The 23940-nt window shown below is 36.6% G+C and overlaps 1 protein-coding gene across 1 annotated transcript; it reads left to right on the forward strand.

Moving 5' to 3' along the window:
• The first annotated feature begins 289 nt into the window (after window positions 1-289).
• LOC141679407 (uncharacterized) lies at window positions 290-1051 on the forward strand. The gene has a single exon (XM_074485909.1). It carries the CDS (start codon window positions 290-292, stop codon window positions 1049-1051), a length of 762 nt encoding a protein of 253 aa, XP_074342010.1.
• Window positions 1052-23940: the final 22889 nt, after the last annotated feature.

Raw genomic sequence — 23940 nt, forward strand, 5'->3', positions numbered from 1 at the left:
AGTATTCCATTCTTCACGGAATTCCTTCTTCATGCATATCTCTTCTTATGTTTATCTTGATCTTCTTAACTTCAATCAGCTACTGTCCTTATCTGATCGTCCTTCAGTACTTAAGTTCTGATATCTATCTCCTGATGCTTATCTCCTGATAACATAAGTACTGATATCCCTTAAGTTCTGACGTCCAGTATAAGTACTGATCAGTTAAGTACTGATTTGTTCTGTTCAAATAAGATCTGAAATCTAAACATAAAACATATTAGCCATGACATTATCAAATATATCTAACATGGGAGATATAGTCAAATGGCAAACGAAGAGCAACCAGCCTAAGGCGAATCCAGACTCCAAATTATGGTGTGACTACCATGGAAATTACAGACATAAAGCTTATGACTGTATGGCCTTACGAAAGGAGCTACAGTTTTTGTCCAAGAAGGGATATTTAACTGAGTTCATGACATCCAAGAAGGCGTCTTATGTCAGAAGAGACAGGTTACCCAATAGAGACAATGTAACACCAGTTAGACAACCACCACCACATCATAAAGTAATTAACTTCATCGTAGGTGGTACTGAAGTGTATGGGTCTACATACTCACAATCTAAAAGGGTGGCTAGAGAGACAGACATATGTGTTACTCAAGTAGGAGTTGGTAATAATACTCTACTGTCTTTGATATTTGACGAATCGGGCAAGAGAAGTATTCGAGAACCACAACAAGAAGGACTTGTGATCTCACTCCCTGTGGGGAATTGCCTGATCAAAAGGATATTAGTTGACAACGGGAGTGCTTCCAATATCATGATGCTGAGCACGTTGAAACAAATGGTTTTGGCGGAAAGCGACATGATTAAGAAATCGACAACATTGGTGGGATTTAGTGGAGAGACTAAGCGTATATTGGGTGAGATCACACTGCCGACGTATGCACAAAGAGTCAATCTCTTGGAGAAATTCTGCATAGTAGAAGTGGATTCAACATACAATATAATCATGGAAAGTCCTTGGATTCATAATTTGAAAGTTATACCATCAACATATTATTAAGTTCTCAAATTCTCAAGACCATAGGGAACTCAGGAAATACGAGGGGATCAAGATATGGCACGTGAATGTACCAATTGTCCAACATCATGGGAATGAGACACCTGTGGCCACAGTCACAGGACCCGAGAAATTAGCTGAGGTCGATCTAAGGACGCGAGACAAGAAAGTCTTAATATGAGAAGACCTATCCCCAATAGTTGAGGCAAATTTGGTGCATTTCTTGACTACGAGATTGGATGTGTTCGCGTGGGAACATGATGACATAAGAGGAATAAACATAAATGTCATCATGCATAAGTTAAATGTTGATCCTAGCTACAACCCTGTTCAACAAAAAAGAAGGAAATTTGCAGCAGAGAGAAATAAGATAATTAACGATGAAGTGGACAGGCTTATGAAGGCTAGGTTGATCAAGGAGGTTGACTATCCCGAGTGGTTAACAAATGTTGTCATAGTACAGAAAAAGAATGGGAAATGGAGAGTTTGTGTCGACTACACTAACTTGAACAAAGCTTGCCCCAAGGACCCCTATCCACTACCCCACATCGACACCATGGTGGACTCAACATCTGGACATGAATTGCTTACATTTTTGGATGCTTCAAGTGGTTTTAATCAAATTCAAATGGAGTCGGCTGATTGCGAGAAGATAACATTCATTACGGACATGGGGATATATTGTTACTTGGCTATGCCTTTTGGACTAGCAATGCTGGGGCAATATTTCAAAGACTCATCAATAAAATGTTCAAGGATTGTTAGGCCAAACAATGGAAGTTTATATAGATGACATTGTGGTCAAGTCTGTGAACGCTGAAAATCATGTTTGTGACCTACAGGAGGTGTTTGACATATTGAGATCATACGACATGAAGCTGAACCGGTCTAAATGCAACTTTGTTGTATCGTTAGGAAAGTTTCTCGGACACATGGTGACCAAGAGGGGCATTAAGGCTAGTCCATAACAAATTAAGGCAATTTTCGAATTAAAAAGTCCATCGAATGTCAAAGATGTCTAGAAATTGACGGGCAGAGCCGCGGCTTTAAACAGGTTTATCTCACGGTCATCGGACAAATGCAAGCTCTTTTATGATTTGTTGAGAAAGAACAAGGAGTTTATATGGTATGAAAAACATGAAGCTGCATTACATGATTTGAAGAGTTTTCTCGCTACACCTCCACTTTTATCTAAACCTCTTGAAAGTGAAGACCTTTACGTCTATTTGTCTGTTACAGATTATGCAGTAAGTGGAGTGCTCATCAAAAAAAGTGAAGGTCTCCATTAGCCTGTTTATTATGTCAACAAAAGCTTGGTAGATGCGGAAGGTACACTTCTCTTGAAAAATTAGTACTTGCATTGGCCATGACTTAAACTAAATTAAGGCATTATTTTGAATCACACAAAATACATGTCACTTTCCCTTGAGAAATGTTTTGAGCAAACCTAACTTGACGAGACGGATGACAAAATTGGCCATACGTCTAAGCACTTACGACATCACATATGATACCATAATGACCATAAAATCATAAGCTCTAGCTGACTTTGTGGCTGATTTCAGTCCAAGCCAAATGACGATGGCTGAGGAGAAGTTTCAAAAAGTCATTTCAAGGGTGGACATCAAGCCATGGACACTATCTACTGATGGAGCCTCAAATGTGAATGGAGCGGGATTGGGGCTTGTACTCAAATCGCCACAGGGGGGATATGATAGAACATTCAATATGCTATGACTTCAAAGCCACCAATAATGAAGCTGAGTATGAAGCATTGATCGCAGGGCTCATGACTGCTAAGGACATGAATATCAGAAATATTGATATAAAATATGATTCGTCATTAATCGTTAATCATGTCAACGATTTCTATGAAGCTAAAGACCCCAAGATGATCACATACTGGAACATCACCGAAATATTGACGAACCATTTTGACACTTTCAGCATACAACAAGTTCCAAGAGAAAATAATGTACAAGCTGATGCAATAGCTGGTTTGGGGGTTATTTCCAAAAGTCTCAGCTTAAACAACATTCCAATCATTCATATCACCAAGCCTGCTGTTGAAAGGTTGGTTCATGACATAGAAGTGTTAGCTCTTAATCAGCATGATGACAATACCAATGAGGTCTTAGATAGCTGGATTCAAGCATACAAATATTACTTACAACCTTGAGTTAAACCCAAAAGCAACAATGAAGTTAGGATACTTAGGATGAAGGCTTCAAGGTTTACAGTCATAGATGATGAGTTATTCAAGAAATCTTCTACGGGGCTGCTTCAAAGATGCTTGAGAAAGCATGAGGCTGACATGGTCTTAAGGGATGTGCATGAAGGAGAGTGTGGAAATCTCACCAATGGAAGAAACCTCCCATTAAAGATTCTATTTTTGGGTTATTATTGGCTGATGTTAAGACAAGATGCTTTAGATTACACGAGAAAATGTGACGCCTGTCAGAGACATGCACCCGTCATACATCAACCATCAGTGCATCTCAACATGTCCATTCCCTCTTAGCCATTCATGAAATGGGTGATGGACATTGTGGGGAAGATGTCACCTGCACCCGGGCATAAGGTGTTCATGTTGGCCATGACAGATTACTTTTTGAAGTGGATCAAAGTAGAGGTGTTTAAGCATGTTACATCAAAGGAGGTGATATCGTTCATCAAAAGGAACATTCTATGCAAATTTGGTGTACCATCTGAAATTATTTGTGATAATGGATCATATTTCATAAGCGACAAGACATGAGCATTTTTCAAATAATGGAATGCCAACTTGATTAAGTCGACACCAAGATATCCTCAAGGCAACAGACAAGCTGAATCGAGCAATAAGATCATAATCAACAATCTCAAAAGAAGATTGTCATCATGCAAAGAAAAATGGTCCGAAGAGTTACCTTGGGTATTGTGATCGGACACGACAAGTCCTAAAACGTCAACTAGACAGATGCCTTACAGTTTAGTATACGGGACTGAAGCTATCTTACCAACAGAGATCATGATGCCCACTACCAGGTATGGTTTTTTGACAACTGAAATGAACAACAAATAATTGGCTCATGACGTAGATACGGGGGATGAGCTTCGAGAGATGGCAAAAATTCGTATAGTGTCTTATCAACAGAGGGTGGCCAACACATATAACAAATATGTCCATGTGAGAGCTTTCCGTGTTGGTGACTTGGTACTAAGGAAGACGTTCCAAAACACCATGGATGTGACAGAAGGAAAGTTTGCCGACACATGGGAAGGACCTTACTTTATTGATACAGTTGTTGGACGTGGGGCTTATCGGTTGTCGAGTGTGGATGACACTCAAGTACCAAGAAGCTGGAATGCTTTACACTTGAAGCTTTATCACAGGTAAAGTTTTCTAACTCATCTTCTTAATTTAGTTTTCTTGGAACCTTTGATTAATAAGTCGCTATGACATACTCTATTGTTGAGATTTGTTTATATTGACATGATATTTTATGTGAAGAAATTTGGTCATATATTTTCAATTTTTTGTGTTTTGCATCATGAATTACGTCGTTATGCAAGTTATTTCTATCAGTTGTGCTTGTCTTCTAGATTTTTTCATATTTACGCAAGTCTACTTTGTTAGAGTTATTTCTATAATGTTACTATATACCAATACATGACAAACAAAACATGTCAATTATGGACATAAGGGCTGATCACCCAACTACAATCGTGTTGCTTCAAATACAAATGCTATAAGCATTCAACAGTCATAGTCGACATGAAAGTTTTATTAAATTTATTGCAATAGCGAATAACACTTATACGCATCCATGTTATACTAATAAATGACATAATAATTGGTGAGTTTCAAGAGGGATAAAGGCCTCTTAACCACTCTATGAGTGCATGCACCAACGTATATTGACGAATCAAAAAAAGTGAATTGACAATTACAATTACATTTGAAACAAAGAAGTAAATCATTAAAATATACAATGATGATAAAATAAAAAGACTGCTTTACAAAATTACGTAAGTGACTTATTCATTTTTGTCAAGTAATTTATCTGACAAAGAAGGCTTAGGAATAGGGGTAAATAACTTACTTCTAGTCGTTGCAGCCGCGCTCTTACTTCCAGGAATCTCAGAAGCACATCCTTCATCTTTTTCCACGTTCTTCCTTATTGGGAATATGTTGTGACTTGATGATTACATTAACAAAACACCTTAGTAGATTCAAATTAGTGAAAAATGTAGCATTCGACGGATGATCAGATATAGTCACGAAGGATGACTCTATATAGTCCCGACGGATGATGATTTGACATCCATCGAGTGAGTAGCTTATGTAACAATAAGTCATGTAGCACATTTCTGCAAACACCTTTGTATAGATTCTGTAGTAGCATATAAGTCATGTTGACTTTAATCAGATATGCAGAATAGGTTGACTAATTGTAAATAAAAGATGTCTTGTAATTCTGCATAAATGAAATAAAGTCAAGTGTCAAAAAGCTACCCGACAGATGATCAACAAAGCCACCGACAGATGATCAACAAAGCTCCCGACGGATGATCAACAAGGCAACCCGACGGATGATAATCATGTACCCGACGGATGATCAATTCAAACATCCGTTGACAGTGACAACACAATCACATGAGTCGAGTGTTTGCAAAAGAAATGTGGCAGCCTATTCAACTGGGTTTTTGAGAATAAAGAAGCATTATCATTTCCATGCTATTATGAAGATATTCAAAGATGCTGGAATAGAGTAGTGAAGCAGCATGGTATTAGACTTGATAGGTTTTGTTTTATTATCTTGTCTTATTACTATGTAATCTTGGTAATATATAAACCAAGAGTAGCAAGTAGAACAAAGTAGACCAAAAAAATACATTCTAAGAGAAACAATTGTAAGCTGAATCCTGTAGCATTTCTCTGTAAGTTTAGTTGTTCATATTTATAAGCAGCTGTGAGCTATTCAAGCTTCACAGGGTTCTCTTGATATATATATCTCTGGTGGATACATTCAAATCCACCAGAAAGTTTTTAAAGACTTGTGTTTTTAATTACTTGTGTTTTGATTTATCTAACTTTTCATTCCGTACTTTGCAAATCAAACACTTATATATTATTAAGTTAGAAACACTTTTAATTAATCTCGAAAGTAGCCAGAATTATATTCAACATCCCTTCTGTAATTCTTGTTGTATTGTTAGGGACTAACTCTTGAAGCACAAAGAGTTTAAAGATCACAACAAACAACAAGATGAACAAGAAGGATGTTGGAGTCAAGATTCCTTTTCTGGACAAAGATAATTAGCATCACTGGAAGGTAAAGATGCATCTTCATTTACTTTCTCAAGATGAGTCCTATGTGGATTGCATAGAGAGGTCCCCACGTACCAATGAGAGCTGCAACTGGAAATGAGCCATCAGTTCCCAAGCCAAGGCATGAATGGTCAGATCCTGATATTGAACAAGTCAGGAAAGACAAGAAGGCCATGAATATTTTATTCAATGGAGTTGATGGTTACATGTTTGACAACATCATCAATTGCAAGACAACCAAGGAGGTTTGAGACACCATTCAAATAATCTGTGATGGCACTGAACAAGTTAGAGAAAACAAGATGTAGTTACTGATTCAGCAATATGAGCATTTCCACTATGAAGAAGGTGAAACTCTCACTGATATCTTTAGTAGATTTCAAAAGCTACTAAATGCTCTGAAGCTACATGGAAGAGTCTACCAAACCAAAGACTCTAACCTCAAATTCCTGAGATCCCTTCCAAAAGAATTGAAACCAATGACAGTCTCCTTGAGAAATTCATAAGAATACAACGAGTTTACACTAGAGAGACTGTATGGCATTCTAAAGACTTATGAGCTTGAAATAGAGCAAGATGAAAGACTGGAGAAAGGGAGAAAGAAAAGAGGGTCCATTGCACTGGTTGCTGAGTTAGAGAAAGAGAAGGAGATGAAGATAGAAGCTGTTGAGTCTACTTTAAAGGTCTGTGAAAACAAGGGCAAGGGGCTGGTAGCAAAAAATGAAGATTCTTTGAGCCAAGATGATATGGATGATATTGATGAACATCTTGCATTTCTTTCTAGAAGATTTGCCAAGCTCAAGTTCAAGAAGAACTTTGGAGCAACTAAGCCAAATAGAAACATGGTAGATAAATAAAAATTCAAATGTTTCAAATGTGGCTTGGCAGGGCACTTTTCCAATGAGTGTAGAAAGTCAGATTCCAGCAAAAAAAAGTTTGAGCCTGTGGATTATAAACAGAAGTATTTTGAGTTGCTCAAATAAAAGGAAAGGGCTTTTATTACACAAGAAAGTGACTGAGCAGCAGATGGTCTGGATGAGGATGAAGATGTCAGCTATGTCAATCTAGCTCTAAGGGCCAAGTCTGATGAAACAGAGACAAGTTCTTCAAGTAATCAGGTAATCACCACTAACCTTGCACATTTATCTAAAGCTGAGTGTAATGATGCAATAAATGACATGTCTACAGAATTATATCATTTGTGTGTTACACTTAAGTCTCTCACTAAGGAAAATGCTAAAATCAAAGAAAAAAAAATTGTTTTTAAGTGAGAGGAATAATGTGCTAGAGTCTCAGTTTATTGAATTTGAAAAATTGAGAATAGAATATAAGATTGCTAAGGAGGAATTAACTGAGTCCTTGAAGAAAGAAGAAATATTGAAGAAGCAGCTTGATCGTGAACAGGAGGTGATTAAGGCATGGAAATCATCTAGAGATGTCCATGCTCAAATTACCAAAGTTCAAGGTATTGAGTCTTTCTGTGATGCAGCCTGGAAAAAGAGTAAATAGAAGCTAGAATCCAATTTGGTTGAAGGATTGCTAACAGATGTAGACTCGACGGATGATGAGAGTCATCCGTCAGATAATCAAAAAAGGTTATCCGTCGAGTGACATAAATCTTCATCTGTCGGCTGTGAGCAAACCTGTGAGTAAATCCAAACTTGCCAAGTTAAATGATAAATATGGATCAGTTTTCAAAAACTTTATTTCAGGAGAATCTAGTCAAGTGAAGAAGGAGAAGAAAGTGAATGTTGGTCATCTGTCATAAAGCAATTGAATGACAGACTAGAAAAGATTGAGGTTAAAACAGAGGCTAAAAAGAAAAACAATAGAAATTGGAAAGTAGGAATTAACAAACCTAACAACTACACACCTGATAAGTATGCTCCTAGAAAAATCTGTATTAAGTATGGTAGTGTTAATCATCTTTCTGTTAATTACAAACTTGCCATGCCTACTTCCATGACTGTACCACCTTCTTTTCCCAACATGAGTGCTATGCCTTTGAATGCTATGTCTACATAGAATATGAATGCACAATTTGCTAATATGCCATTTGCACCTAATCCTTATTATGCTGCATTTAATATGCCTCAAATGCCATTTAGCATGCCCTACTGGAATAACATGTTTGCAAATAGCATGCCATTTCCTGTTAATCAAAATGTGCATGATAATTCTGTTTTAATGAATGGTTTCAAAGGTCCAAATCAGATAATTAAGGATGAATCTGATATCCCCAAGTCAAAAGAGATCAAATTTAAGAAATAAAAGAAGAAAGCTAACAAGGCAGGACCCAAGGAAACTTGGGTACCAAAATCAACTTGATTTCATTTTAATGTGTGCAGGGAAACAGAAAGAATCTATGGTACTTGGATAGTGGTTGTTCAAGATACATGAATGGAGATTCTACCCTGCTCACAGAGTTCAAGGAAAGAGCTGGCCCAAGTATTACTTTTGGAGATGACAGCAAGGGTTATACTGTGGGATATGTCTTGATTTCAAAAGACAATGTCATCATTGAGGAGGTTGCCTTAGTGGATGGTCTCAAGCATAATTTTTTGAGTATCAGCCAGCTTTGTGATAAAGGCAATTCAGTAACCTTCACTACAGAAGCCTGTGTTGTGACAAACAAGAGGAGCAACAAAGTGGTTCTCATTGGAGTGAGTAAAGGAAATGTGTACCTAGCTGACTTCAACTCATCAAATGCAGAATCTGTTACTTGTCTTCTCAGTAAAGCAAGTCAAGATGAAAGTTGGTTATGGCACAAGAAGCTATCCCATCTAAACTTCAAGACCATGAATGAGCTTGTAAAGAAAGAATTGGTTACAGGTATTCCTCAAATGGAGTTTTCTAAGGATGGACTGTATGATGCTTGCCAAAAGGGAAAACAAATCAAAGCATCATTCAGAAAGAAACTTGATTCAACAATTGAAGAACCTTTGCAACTGCTACACATGGATTTGTTTGGACCAGTCAATGTGTTGTCCATCTCAAGGAAAAGATTTTGCCTAGTAATTGTAGATGATTTCTCAAAGTTCTCTTGGACATATTTTCTAAAGTCTAAAGATGAGGCTAGTGAAATCATCATCAATCACATAAGGCAAGTCAACAATCGTCCTGATTTTAAAGTTAAAAGAATCAGGAGTGACAATGGAACTGAGTTCAAGAATTCTGTTATGAGAGTATTCTGTGAAGAGAATGGGATTATGCATGAGTTTTCAGTAGCAAGAACTCCACAACAAAATGGAGTAGTAGAAAGAAAGAACAGATCACTTATTGAAGCTGCAAGGACAATGCTTGAAGAATCAAAGTTACCAACATATTTCTGGGTTGAAGCTGTAAATACTGCATGCTACACTCAGAATATTTCTTTGGTTAATCAGGTAAAATGCATGACTCCTTACCAATTGTTCAAGAACAAGAAGCCAACATTAAATTTTCTTCATGTCTTTGGCTGCAAATGTTATATCTTGAGAAATCAAACTTATCAAAATGGGAAGTTTGATGCTAAAGCAGATGAAGGAATTTTGTTGGATGTGTTGTTGGTAAAGCATACAGAGACTACAATATGAGAACCAACATTGTTATGGAATCAATACATGTTGTGTTTGATGATAAAAAGATTGAAGGACTGCAATATGAAGATTATCATGAGAGCCTTAAATTTGACAATGTGGAGATGGTTAGTGATGACAGTCATGATGAAAGTGATCAAGAAACTACAACTAAGGATAGTGCAGAAAAATATACAACCAATGAAGCCAATAACTCAACATACATCGAGTTATAAAATGCTTCATCCATCGACAGACAATCTGCATCATCCATCGGGAGACAATCAGCCTCATCCGTCGAAACTCAAAATACACCATCCGTCGGGTCATCAAAAGAAGCTGAAAGTCAGAATAGATCACTTACAGAAAGTCCCTCTCTCTCAAATCATAGATTTACAAACTCAGGGGGAATTTCTAATAATCAAAACTCAATCACACATCAAGACAAAAATGAGTCCTCTTCATCTAGAGCTAATCTACCTCAATAAAGAAAATGGACAAAGGATCACCCCTTTGAGCTCATCATTGGTGATGTATCTTCTAGAGTTCAAACAAGGAGAGCAACTCAAGAAGAATGTCTATATAGCAGTTTCCTATCCAAGGAAGAACCAAAGAAGGTAGAAGAAGCTTTGGTGGATCCTGATTGAATTTTAGCTATGCGGGAGGAGCTAAACCAATTTGAAAGGAACAATGTATGAAAGCTGGTACCCAAGCCTAAAGGAAAGAATCCAATAGACACCAAATGGGTATTCAGAAACAAGATGGATGAAAATGGCATAGTAGTCAGGAACAAAGCTAGATTGGTTGCTAAGGGCTATTATCAACAAGAAGGAATAAATTTTGATGAAACCTTTGCTCCTATTGCAAGACTTGAAGCCATCCGAATCTTCTTAGCCTATGCATCCCATATTAATTTTAAGGTCTATCAAATGGATGTCAAGAGTGGATTTCTAAATGGAGATTTTGGAGGAAGAAGTCTATGTCAGTCAGCCTCTTGGTTTTGAAGATCCAAATCTACCTGATCATGTATACTATCTTTTGAAAGCACTCTATGGATTGAAGCAAGCACCTAGAGCCTGGTATGACACTTTGTCAAAATTTCTTTTAGAGAATCACTTCACTAGAGGTACTGTAGACAAAACTCTATTCTTTAGAAATGTTAATGGCTCTAGCATACTTGTTCAGATTTATGTAGATGCCATTATTTTGGCTCTACAGATGAAAATCTTTGCAAAATGTTTTCCAAACTGATGCAAAGTAAGTATGAAATGAGCATGATGGGAGAACTAACTTACTTTCTTGGTTTGCAAGTTAAGCAAGTTAGTGATGGAATATTCATTAGTCAAACTAAATACATTTATGATCTTTTTATAGAAGTTTGAACTAATGGATTGCACATCTGCAAAAACTCCCATGGCCACTGCAACTAAATTTGAATTAAACACTACTGAAAAGTCTGTGGATATTTCAAGTTACAGAGGCATGGTTGGCTCACTTCTATACTTAACAGTTAGTAGGCTAGATATAATATTTGCTACATGTCTTTGTGCTAGATTTCAGGCTGATCCTAGAGATTCTCACTTAATTGCTATTAAGAGAATTTTCAGATATCTCAAAGGTACACCAAAACTTGGCATTTGGTACCCTAGAGATTCTGGTTTTGATCTAACTGGTTATTCAGTTGCAGATTATGCAGGTTGTAGAATTTATAAAAAAAGTACAACAGGAACCTGTCAATTTCTAGGAAACAAGCTTGTGTCCTGGCTTTATCTATGAGAAGAATAATTTCACGGCTTTAGTGAACAAGGGGATTCAGCAGTCTGGCGACTACCACAAAATGATGGATTTTGTGCAAGGCTGTAAGCTCAAATATGCCATGTTGGAGTCTCTGACTATCTACTGTGAGGTTGTGGAGAAAATATGGATGACTGCAATATACAACTCAACTGACAATACCATCACCTTTACTATTAAAGGTAAGGAATTATGTGTTAATAGTGACACTATTAAAGCATGCTTTAAGATTCCTGATAATACTGTCACTACTCCACACACAGACACTGATATTATTAACATGTTAAACTTTATGGGTTATGCACTCACCATCTCTAAATTAAGTGAAATTAGGAGATTGGGTCTTAGAAAAGAATGGAGTTATCTGTGTGATGTAGTCATTAAAGTATTTTCTTGTAAAATTAGCAATTTTGATTCTGTTAATATCTCCATGCTCAACATGCTTTATATGCTAGTAACTGATAAATATTTCAATTTTAGTGATCTAGTCTTGTTTGAGTTGGGATTTAAGTTAGGTGAGCTTAATAAGAGAGGTAAGAATGTTTATTATGCTAGATGTTTAATGATGCTTGCTAACCACCTCTCTGAGGATATTGTGCTTGAGAACCCAACTAATAAGTTAGATTGTTGGGTTCAGGAAAGAAGAATTATTGCAGATCTCAATAGAGCAGATCATCACAAAGAGGTGCCACTCTTCTACTATCCTATAATGGAGGCACCTTAGGTAAGTAGGGTAATTTCAACTGTCTCTACTCTTCCAACCTCAACCATTTCTTTGCCTTCTAGTGTAGCAGTGGCATCTATGTCAATGACCAGACAGATGCCTACCCAAGCTACCAAAACCAAAGTTTCCAAACCAAAGACAGAGAAAGCCCCCTCTGGTGTCTCTCAAAAGATGCCAGTTGTAAAATCCACTAAACACAAAGAGGGGAGTGTGAAGGTGGGAAAGATAAGTGAGGGACAGGGTGAAAATCAAAGAAGCCCTAAGAATAAGGATGGTGAGCATAGTGTGCCTAAACTAAGCAACACCACAGTTTCCCAACAAACTGTGGTTGTTAATAAGGATAAAAGCTCAATTCTAGTTTCATCCTCCCAAAAGGATATAACTATTGAAACAAGCTCTCAACCAGGAGCACAGAACAAAAGGGGTAGGGACACAAGTTCACCACAAACCTACACAAAAAAGAAAAAATCTAAAACCCTTGGGGATGCACATGGTACACACACAGTGCAAACTGGAGCTAAAGACCCAGTCACTGCTGTAACGCCCCCAAATCCGGGGTCAGGAACCTGGGTCGTCACGCAATCCTTCAATCATGTGTAACCTGCATTAACTCGATAATCCAATAATTCCATATCACAGAACCCCAATCTCACACACTCACAAGTTATAGCCTTAGAAATGACGTACGACAAGTATCATCTATTATTAAAAGTCATATGTACTTTACAGGATCTCAAACAATTATTCATAACCTCTACATGAAGTTACAATAATTACGACTGATATCCTATACCTATCTGATACTCTGGCACACCTGAGACAAGGCTGCCAGGGATTCTCCCCATGACTGCAAGCGACTAAGTCCCACACCGGCATACTGGTTATCTGTTGTGTTGTGTCATTTAAAAGAAAGCAAGAGTGAGCTATAATGCCCAGCATAATAATGTACAGTGTGAAAATGACTGTATGATAAACTCACTTAAAACATCATATATGATAATTACGTTTTATTCAAAAATAGTTTTTCTTGGTGACACACACCTTCTCATGAAATCAATTCTTTAGTGGATTTTATTATCCTGCGAATACCTTAATGGTAAACCCAACACCTAGGCTTGGGTTATGGTATTGCATCACAATTCCAATTGGAAGAATAGGACACTCGTTAGAGCCACCGCATATGATGATCAGTCGTAATACGATAATAGTAACCTTTTCTACTAGTAGAAGGACGACACCTTCGTATCCCGGTTATCACCCTTGCTGCATTCGGGATACGTGTCCCATTTTTGGGTATACACATACTTCACAAGTTCCTGAGTACACAGAGTACCTTCGCCTGTGGTACCTTTGGTAGTCCATCTAGCACACATAGTACCAGAGTCTACCCCTCCCTTGTCCTTTTAAAAGAATTCTATCATATCTCGAGAACTCGAACCACATTGAAGTTCCCCAAGCGTTTTACTTGTTGATAGAAACAGTTTATCTTACTAAGATATAAATGTATATATATATATATACGTACTTCCGAAATTTTCGGAGGAAGTACTAAGGATGTGAGTTGACCGTTGTCAACAGATAATTAACTAAGGGGGAAAAGTTTCTCCTTGAAACTATATTCAAAATATTAAATAAGTCGGGATAATATTATCCGACGATCTGAAATTATTCGAATGATTTTCGAAAATCGGAAAGTATTTTAAATCAGGTTCTATGATTTTAAAATCATAAATAAACCCTTTAACAAATAGTAAATAATTAAATAATAATCGATAAATAATTAAACCTCGAAGGAGTTTACTTTTAAAAGAATAAAATAATATTCCTCAACTAATTTATGTTTAATACATTAATAACTTTAATATTTAATCGAGATTGAAGTAAATATTTACTGGAGAATACTTCTCCCTAATAAATGAATAGTAAGTAATTATTTCTTGTCCAAATGATAAAGTATAGTTGAGGGAATACGATCTTTGGAAATCGTTTTAATAAAAGCTCGAGGTGTTTAATATTGGTAAGTGGAGGTTGAGTCCCTTTAAAATGTACTATTATGGACTTGTAATCGTCCTATAATATCACCGGAATAATTCCCGGGTTTTTATTTTACAAAAACAAAACTGACCGACTCTCGGTCTTATAACTTATACATCACGCTCTGCTATAGCGCTAATATTCTTTAAATAAAGCACCTCCGGAATACTTCCGGGTTTTCATCAATTTTTTACTGACCGATTCTCGGTCTAAAATATATACACACCACACAACTCGCTAGCGTTAAAGTTCTCAATTATAAACTCTTCCGGGATACTTCTGGATTTTATAAGCTTACACCGACCGACTCTTGGTCTAAATATTACATTTCGAACTCGGTATGAACATATACTAGAAATTATCAATAATTGAGTAATGTAAGACATCTCAAACTTCGTAAAACAGTTTAAAGAAATCTCATGCATATATCACAGTTTTGTAAAATATTCACAACACAACAGTTCTTAAAAGTTAGGGTTTGAAAACTTGCCTGAGTATTTTGAGGTGGAGGATGCTCTAGGTTCCGCTCGGAAATCTATAACCATAACACAAGTCGTTTTGTTAGGTTCCGTTCTAATTTACAGCTACCCGCACTCATGTGCTAATCATTATGCACCCTCTCAACTTATATTATCCTTATTATTTCTTTAAGTCCTTATTCACATTATGGTCGCTTCCTTTTTCAAAGTATCTTAAGTCCATTTTCATTTTCGTCGTCGGCTCCGCTTATGGATTCTACGGTTTCTAATCACGCGGTCTCGGCTCCGATATTTTTATAAAATTGAAAAATCATTATTTTCACTTGAAATATTTATGGAAGTTAGGAAACTAAATTTTCTACTCTTTGTAAAAGTTTCATGATTTATGAATATTTTTAAGTCGGTCCTTTATATTTTTGAAATTCGTAATTCGTAGCAGTTTTTGTCGCGTAAATCACTTTTAGTAAAACGGTCATAACTTTTGATCCGTAAATCAGAATCAAGCGATTCAAGCGCCTAAACGATCCTTGTAACATTATCTATCATAAAAAGGGTTATTTTTCAAGAAAATACATTTTAAATTCTCGGGAATTTCTGCAGAAACTTAAAGTTACATTTTGTTCGTTTTAACGAGATTACGTTTACGATCGGAGTTTTGTTTACGTCTTAGATCTTTATACTACCACCACCAATCAACATATCATCATCAACACACTAACTCCTCTCAAGAACATCATGTTATTGAGGCAACAACAATCAACCTTAAATCTACTTAACTAAACATCAAGATCTCAACAATATCACCACTAAAACTAGGTTTACCACTATATACTAAAAGGATCTTGAAATTGAATCTTAAACAAAGTTGGGTCAAAATTTTTTACCTTTCTTGAAAGCTTAAGATGTGTTCTTGATGATGGTGAAGTCTTGGGAGTGCTTAGTATAGTTTTTGGAACCTAAAACCACCATTGAAATCAAGAAACCCAAGAAAAGTTACTATTCATACTATTCATTAGCAACTTTCTTGATTTTATTTCACCCATCAAACCTTGATAAAAAGAGCTCAAAGATTTATCTTACCTTAGTTTAGTTGTTAGGAATCTTGAGAATTAATGGGAGGATTTATCCATGGCTAGAGCTTGAAGTTTTGATTTTGATTTCTTGGTTTTAAGAAGAAGGGCCGAATAGGAGTTTTTAGGGAGAGAATGAGAGTTTTTATGCTTGCTTCTTGGTTGCTTCTTGGTTGCTTCTTAAAAATGAGGTTGTGATAGCTTATATTGATTGATATCTTATAGTTTAGATCCTAGGATTTTATTCTTGTTGCCAAATCCATGGACAAGAAAACAAGCTAGCCTTGTAGTTTGTAAGCTAATCTACTTAACTTAGCCCTTTAGCTCACTATTTGCTTAGCCTTGATTGATCATCCTATCTCTAGCTCACTATTTGATAAATTAACCATGGATAATTTCTTACCATGGTTAGTTAGTGCGTTACGTTTATTTAATCGTTTGTGCGTTCGCTCGGTCGCTTAAACGTTTTCGAAATACTTTCTCGTAAATGGTTCGCGACGTAATTCCTTTCGTATTTATTCCTTATGTCTTGAATTATCATACTTGGATATAAGTCCGTAGGGTTTTAAATTCGTAATTATATTATGATCAATCCCCAACGAAAAATACACACCATTCCTTCTTTTCTATCGAATCGTAATCCTCGATGATTCGTAAATATGGTCGTTTTTCAAAGTTCGTTTTCTTCGAAAACTAATAGTGTCTACATACACTCATTTGGTACGTATAATCATGTTATCAATTCTGAAACTCATTTTCTCATGCACAACATATTGTGGGCTAAAAAGTTTTGGACCGTCCGTCAGGGTTACTATTCATTAAACATTTTACAAGGTCTCAAAAATTCAAGTTATTATATAATTTTATTCATAAAGGACTTTTACCAATGTAAAAAATTTGGGTTCTTACAACTGCACCATCTCAAAGTCAAATTGATGTGGCTCCAACAAATGTGGAGTCACAGCCAAAATCTGTACAAACTGAAACACCTCAAACACCAAATTTTCCCACACACTCTTTGGATGTTGACTTGATTCAAACATCACAACCATATTCTCCATCTTTAACTCTGTTGGAGAAGCAAAAAATCCATGCAAGTGAGCATCATCTTCTAAATGATTTGTTGGCTCACTTGCCATTTCTTTCTGAGACTGTTGAGACATCTGTGCCAAAATTTTCATCAATCTGCACAGAGTCCACAATAGTCTCCACTCCAAACTCATTCATTTCTACTCACTCGATGGATATTGCTCATCCGTCGAGTAGTGATTGTATCCCGACGGATGTGCCTAACAGTAGTCATCCGCCGACTGGTCAAATTACTATCCCGATGGATATTTCTCATACGTCGGGTGTCTCTACACAACTCCAAAGTTCAACTATAGTCACAAGTGCATATGACTTAGTAATTGCGCAATCACTATTATGATTAAGGGAAGGTAGTGACATGAGTGAGAGTCTGGGTTGCTCCCAGGAAAAAGGAGAGGAAAAGAGTGATCCAGTGCTGTCCATTTCTTCAGGACTGGAAAAAGTAAGTGTAAGGAGTCCCACCTTAGATGGTGAAGGTGAGGGTGTGAGGGTGGGAAGCCAAGGTGAGACCTTGATGCAAGAAAAGAGAGATTATGAGAGAAATGCAGGTACAGGAGATATAAGGGTGAATGTCATTGTAAGTGAGTTACTGAATGTCCAGGATGCAGACAGGGATGGACTGTCTCAGCAAACTCAAGTTGTTATAAATTCCACCTCCTTAGATGCTGAGACATTTACTCACCCTGTTCCAGCCTATCAACTTCTAGCTGGACAAGGCAATGACAATGCAGAAAGGATGCTAAACTTGGTGCACACCACACAGTCCATGCAAAGAGCTAAGGATGCCATCACAGCTTTGCCTCCAACAGCTGGTGATGTTGATTATGAGACTGGTGGTTCAGAAGAATTCTTTGGAGGTGAGGGTGGAGATAGTGAAGAAGAGCCATTGGACATAGGGGGGAAAGTAGGCCCTAGTTCAAGATCAGGCATGCCATCTTGGGCATTTTCAAAGCAATATGATGAACACTACTTCAAGACAACCCTGATTCAACTTATAAATCAGACAAATTCTGCTCTACAAACCACCACAAATGCCAACACCAAAAAGCTCCTTCAAGCACATCTTGCTTCTCTGCAACTACAACAAATCCAAGGTCTTCAACATGCTCAAGATGTCAACACTATCAAAGGTGATATTGATCAGATGAAAAAGGACATTTCTGACATGATGGACTCTAAACTTCCAGAAGCTACAATGCTTGACATTAAGAGATAACTCGGGAAAAAATTCTGATCTTGCCAAAAAGATAGATGCCTTGGATACAAGAATGACAACAATGGAAGCATCTCTTACAGCAATCCATCTACACCAAGCTCAACAAACAGACTTGCTTCAAAAACTGGTGGCTGCACAAACCTCCTCCTCTACTCAGCTTGATGATAACAAAAAGGGGGAGAAAGAGAGTTCTAGGAGTAGGGGGAGCAAAAAGTGCTCAACATTCAAGTGAGTAAAGCAATTGTGCCAACAATTGCTTTCACAAAGCCACCAGCCAAAGATAACATTGATCTAATTAATGAAGTAGTAACCACTTTGAGAGCAGCTGAGAAGAAGCAGTTTAGTCCAATAAACTGGGAGAAAATTGATGAGGATATTCAAAAGAAGTTTGGTCTAGCAAAGAAGCCAGAAAAATCAGCCATTCATCACTCTCAAGTCAGGCAAATATCTGTGAATGACATGAGCATGAATTATCTGGAAAGAGGCCAGACATCCTGCATCAAATCTCCAAAGGCAGAACTAATCATGAAGCCAAAGGTGAACTACCCAAAATCTTCACTAAAGAATCCTTTGGACACAGTGTATGAGACACCAAAGACTGATGAGAAGGAGCTGTTGGCCAGGTCTATAGCATTCTACAAGGATCCTGCAGATTCAGTTCTAAAAAGAAGAATTGCCAAGATTTTCAGAAATGGTAAGGAAATTTGTGTTGTGGCTGGACACCCTCATTTTGTTGAAGCAAAAAGGGAAGAAAAGGCAAGATTGAAGCAAGAAAAGAAGCAAACTGCTCTAGATGCTAAAAAGCTCAAACAAAAGAAGGAGCAAGCTGCTATCTTGGCCAAGTTACACGCTGTGAAACCCACACAACAAATTTCTGCACAACCATCTAAAATTGCTAAATCTCAAGATTAAGTAGTGCAAAATGAACCCCCACAGACAAAGAAGCCAAGGTACAAGCAAAGAATCAAGAGAAAATTGGATTTCAGTGATGAGGAGATGGAAGGATACTTTCCTAAAGAGTCTACTTCTACAACAACTCAAACATCCATGCCCTCTGTGACATCTGGAGAATTCAAGATAGATCCATCCAAGAATTTCCATGGTGAACCTATCATTCCAAAGGATGAGCCAATAAACTGGGATAGTCTACCAATTCCTGAACTCTATCTACCTCATTTTATGAAGCCAAAGAAGACAAAGACTAGAACAGTCAAGAAAGTGAAGCCCTCAACTCTCAGATCCAAGTCCCTAATCAAAGCTCAAACCAAGGTCAACAAGGGAGATATAATGTACATCTGTGACATCAAGGAATTCTCTGAACTAAACCTTTATCTAGATGAACTGGAAGAAGTTAGAGGGGTTGATGCTTACAGAAATCTACCTGAAAGATTAGTATTCAAGTACAAGGGAGGAAAAGAGATATCATGGCCACTTCACAGGAATATTCTTCAAGAGAGCCAATCTGTACTGATAAAAGTTTATTCATCCTTAAAAAAGAACTTTGGATTCAATGTGACAGCTAGAAGACTAGTTCTAAAGAAGATTGAAGAACTGAGGAGTATTAAAGCCAAAGATGCACTCCCAAAGACCTTAACTATTCCTTACACAGGGAGTAGAGTGCATCTAAGGCCCTAATGGCTGATGGAATTCATGGATGATAAGGGAGTTAGAAGATTCTTCAGATTAGAGGACCAGTTGAGCATCTCTATCAATGAGACTCTTCTGAAAATGCAAGGAATGCTAGATCTTTCAGAATCTGATGAACTTGAATTCCACAGACAGCTCTAAAATCAAATAGAAGAAAACAACAGGAGGCTTGGGAAGAAATCCAGACAATCAAGGAAATAGATCAATCTGCTCAGACTAGAGGAGCACCTTGAAAATAATTGTGAGCAAATCTTTATACACTTTGCCTTGTAAATTTTTCAGTAAATCTTGCAGCACTTATTAGTTTTATCTACTACTTTTAAAATCTGTATTTTTAGAGTGTTATGTTATCATCAAGTTTCTCTTAATTTATGCCTACAATTCTAGTAGACATAAATTGGGGGAGATTGTTGGGAATATGTTGTGAACTTGATGATTACATTAACAAAACACCTTAGTAGATTCAAATTAGTGAAAAATGTAGCACTCGACGGATGATCAGATATAGTCCCGACGGATGACTCTATATAGTCCCGACGGATGATGATTTGACATCCATCGAGTGACTAGCTTATGTAATAATAAGTCATGTAGCACATTTCTGCAAACACCTTTGTATAGATTCTGTAGTAGCATATAAGTCATGTTGACTTTAATTAAATATGCAGAATACGTTGACTAATTGTAAATAAAAGATGTCTTATAATTATGGATAAATGAAATGAAGTCAAGTGTCAAAAAGCTACCCGACGGATGATCAACAAAGCCACCGACGGATGATCAACAAAGCTCCCGACGGATGATCAACAAGGCAACCCGACGGATGATAATCATGTACCCGACGGATGATCAATTCAAACATCCGTTGACAGTGACAACACAGTCACATGCGTCAAGTGTTTGTAAAAGGAATGTGGCATCCTATTCAGCTGGGTTTTTTAGAACAAAGAAGCATTACCATTTCCATACTATTATGAAGATATTCAAAGATGCTAGAATAGAGTAGTGAAGCAACATGGTATTAGACTTGATAAGTTCTTGTTTTATTATCTTGTCTTATTACTATGTAATCTTGGTAATATATAAACCAAGAGTAGCAAGTAGAACAAAGTAGACCAAAAAAATACATTCTAAGAGAAACAATTGTAAGCTGAATTCTGTAGCATTTCTCTGTAAGTTTAGTTGTTCATATTTGTAAGCAGCTGTGAGCTATTCAAGCTTCACAGGGTTCTCTTGATATATATATATATATATATATATATATATATATATCTTTGGTGGATACATTCAAATCCACCAGAAAGTTTTTAAAGACTTGTGTTTTTAGTTACTTGTGTTTTGATTTATCTAACTCTTCATTCCGCACTTTGCAAATCAAACACCTACATATTATTAAGTTAGATTCACTTTTAATTAATCTCGAAAAGTAGCCAGAATTACATTCAACCCCCCTTCTGTAATTCTTGTTGTATTGTTAGGGACTAACATTCCTCATTTTTGCAGCAAACTCTTTAACGTTCACTCTGCTTGCATTGAGGATAGGACGATCAAGGCAATTGGGCCATAACCTATCACCAACAAGAAGAGCACGAATCTTCGCAACAATCTCTTTGGCAATAAGATTGCTTTCATCAGCTTTAAATTCACAATCTGCTTGAAGACAAGTTAAAGAGAGAAATAAAAGAGGGGCGAATCATAAAACTACAAGAGTGATGAATGAAATGATAAATATGACGAATATGGGAAGATGAAAAAGTATGGCGTAAATATGAAAATGCAATAATAATATATAAACAAGGCAACAAGATGAATAAATTAAAAGATTATTACATCAGTATACAAAAATAAATAGAAAGACAAACAACAGTAAGGTCAGAGTGACTGTTACCAGTATTATTCCGACGCTCCAACAGGTAAGCGCCTCCTTCTCCAAGGGATTTCTTTTCTACAAAAAAGAATGTTAGGTCCAAATATGTTTGTAGAAGGGGGGTTGAATACAAACTATACCGTTTAATCAAATTTAGTGTGGAATAAAAAATTGAAACAAAATTCAAGTTAAATAAAAATATTATTAAACTTGAAAGGTGTTACAACAACGGTATCGATTACAAGGGATTAGTCTCAAATTAATTATCACAAATCTAAAATAAATTCGACATGAACTTTTTCTATTTTTGCAATAAAAAGAATCAAATGCTAAAATCAATTTGAGATTAAGTTCTAGGGATTTTGATCCGCTAGATAGTTACACAAGAACAAGAGAATGATTTCTAGTGGTTTGGATTTAACTTTAATAACTAGAAATTGATAATCTTGTTTCAGCAGTTGAGAGATAAAATATTTCTTCTGTGGCTGCTGTTCTTGAATTGGTTGAAACGTTAAGTTTGCTGAATGTCTGCTGCTTTGTCTTTTAAATTAATCAACATAACTGAAATGAACTGGAAAGACAATCTGTGACTTGGCATGACTTTCGGTGAGACAATCTCCTGAACTAGCATGACAATCAGTATGACAATTGCTTGAACTAGCATGATAATCAGTGAGACAATTGTTTGAACTGGCAAGACAATCCCATAGCTAGTAGAACTTTCGGTATGACAATCAATTTGAACTAGGATGACTTTCGGTATGACAATCTGATTGTCATACCAGTTCAATTGATTGTCATGCTGAATTAATATTGAATATAAATTCAAAATCAATTCTGAAAATTCATAATATTAATTCAGAATTAATTAATCAATTAATTCAATTAATAAATAAATTAATCTTTGCAGATATAATTTATTTTCTAAATTAAACTATATGACTTAATTAATTAATAGAGAATTAATACTACTCTTCAACAGCAACCATTCTTCTGAAAATCACTGTCAATTATGAATCAATTCCACCACTTCAATGTTGACACTCGATGTACTGCCTGGTTCATGAGTGACTAACTTTCGTGACGTTTCTTCATGTCTTGACTTTGATAACTTGATTTTCTTCAGATTAAATCCCTGTAACTATTTGATACCCTGACAAGATCTCTGTCACTTGATTAAATCCACAATCTTGATTTATCACTGAGGCTTGATCAATTTCTTGGACTTCTTCCAGTGAAGTAATTCCTCAAGTCTGTAGATGAACCTTGTTTCTGAATCCTTTGACAAATGTTACTTTGAGAGATCTCTTTGACGATGGATCTACTATTTACTTGTTACATTCTTATTTGAGTTGAGTTAAATCCTCGAATAAACAAATAGGCTATGACATATGCCTTTCAATCTCCCCCTATTTGTTTGTTAGATAATAACAACAAATACCTAGAGGATAACTCAACTAACAAATAAGAAAAAGATGTTAACAGAATTGCAAAGTAAATAGCAGAAAAGTTCTGGATAACTTTTAACATTTTCCAGATTCCAAATAGATGTTCCTCTAGACTGAACATTTCTTCAAGTAGTTTCATCTTCTTTTGTACAACCACATTTCCCGATGAGAAGCGCATATCTCTCTTGCTTCTCCCCCTATCAGAATCAACTTCTTAAAGGAGATCACCTTGTGTTTACCACCTCTCCCGTACAATAGGATCCGTAGTTACAAATAATAATGGTGTGGTGTAGTGTACATATGTAGGATCTTTTTCTTCCTCCCTGCTATTTCTCCCCCTTAGTTGAGGAATCCTCCAAACTATTCCTTAAGATTTTATCTCCCCCTTAGAGAAGGAATATATGCCGTTGTCTGAAGGAGTTCTTATATTCCACTTGGTTGGAAAAGAAATAACAAGTAGTTTCTCTTTCTTCCTCACCGTGAGTGTGTGATTCTGTTTTAGTGTACCTCACATGTGTTTCACTCTTCTCTCCACTCATGTTTACACTCATTCTCACAAGTGTATCACTCCTCTCATAGCTCCAAAATTCAGCTGTACCTACAAGGAAAATCACCTTAGCCATCCTTAGGGAGGTCATAGGTGGTGCAATGGG

Source organism: Apium graveolens, chromosome 8, assembly GCF_009905375.1.
Source record: "Apium graveolens cultivar Ventura chromosome 8, ASM990537v1, whole genome shotgun sequence".
Classification (NCBI taxonomy): domain Eukaryota; kingdom Viridiplantae; phylum Streptophyta; class Magnoliopsida; order Apiales; family Apiaceae; genus Apium; species Apium graveolens.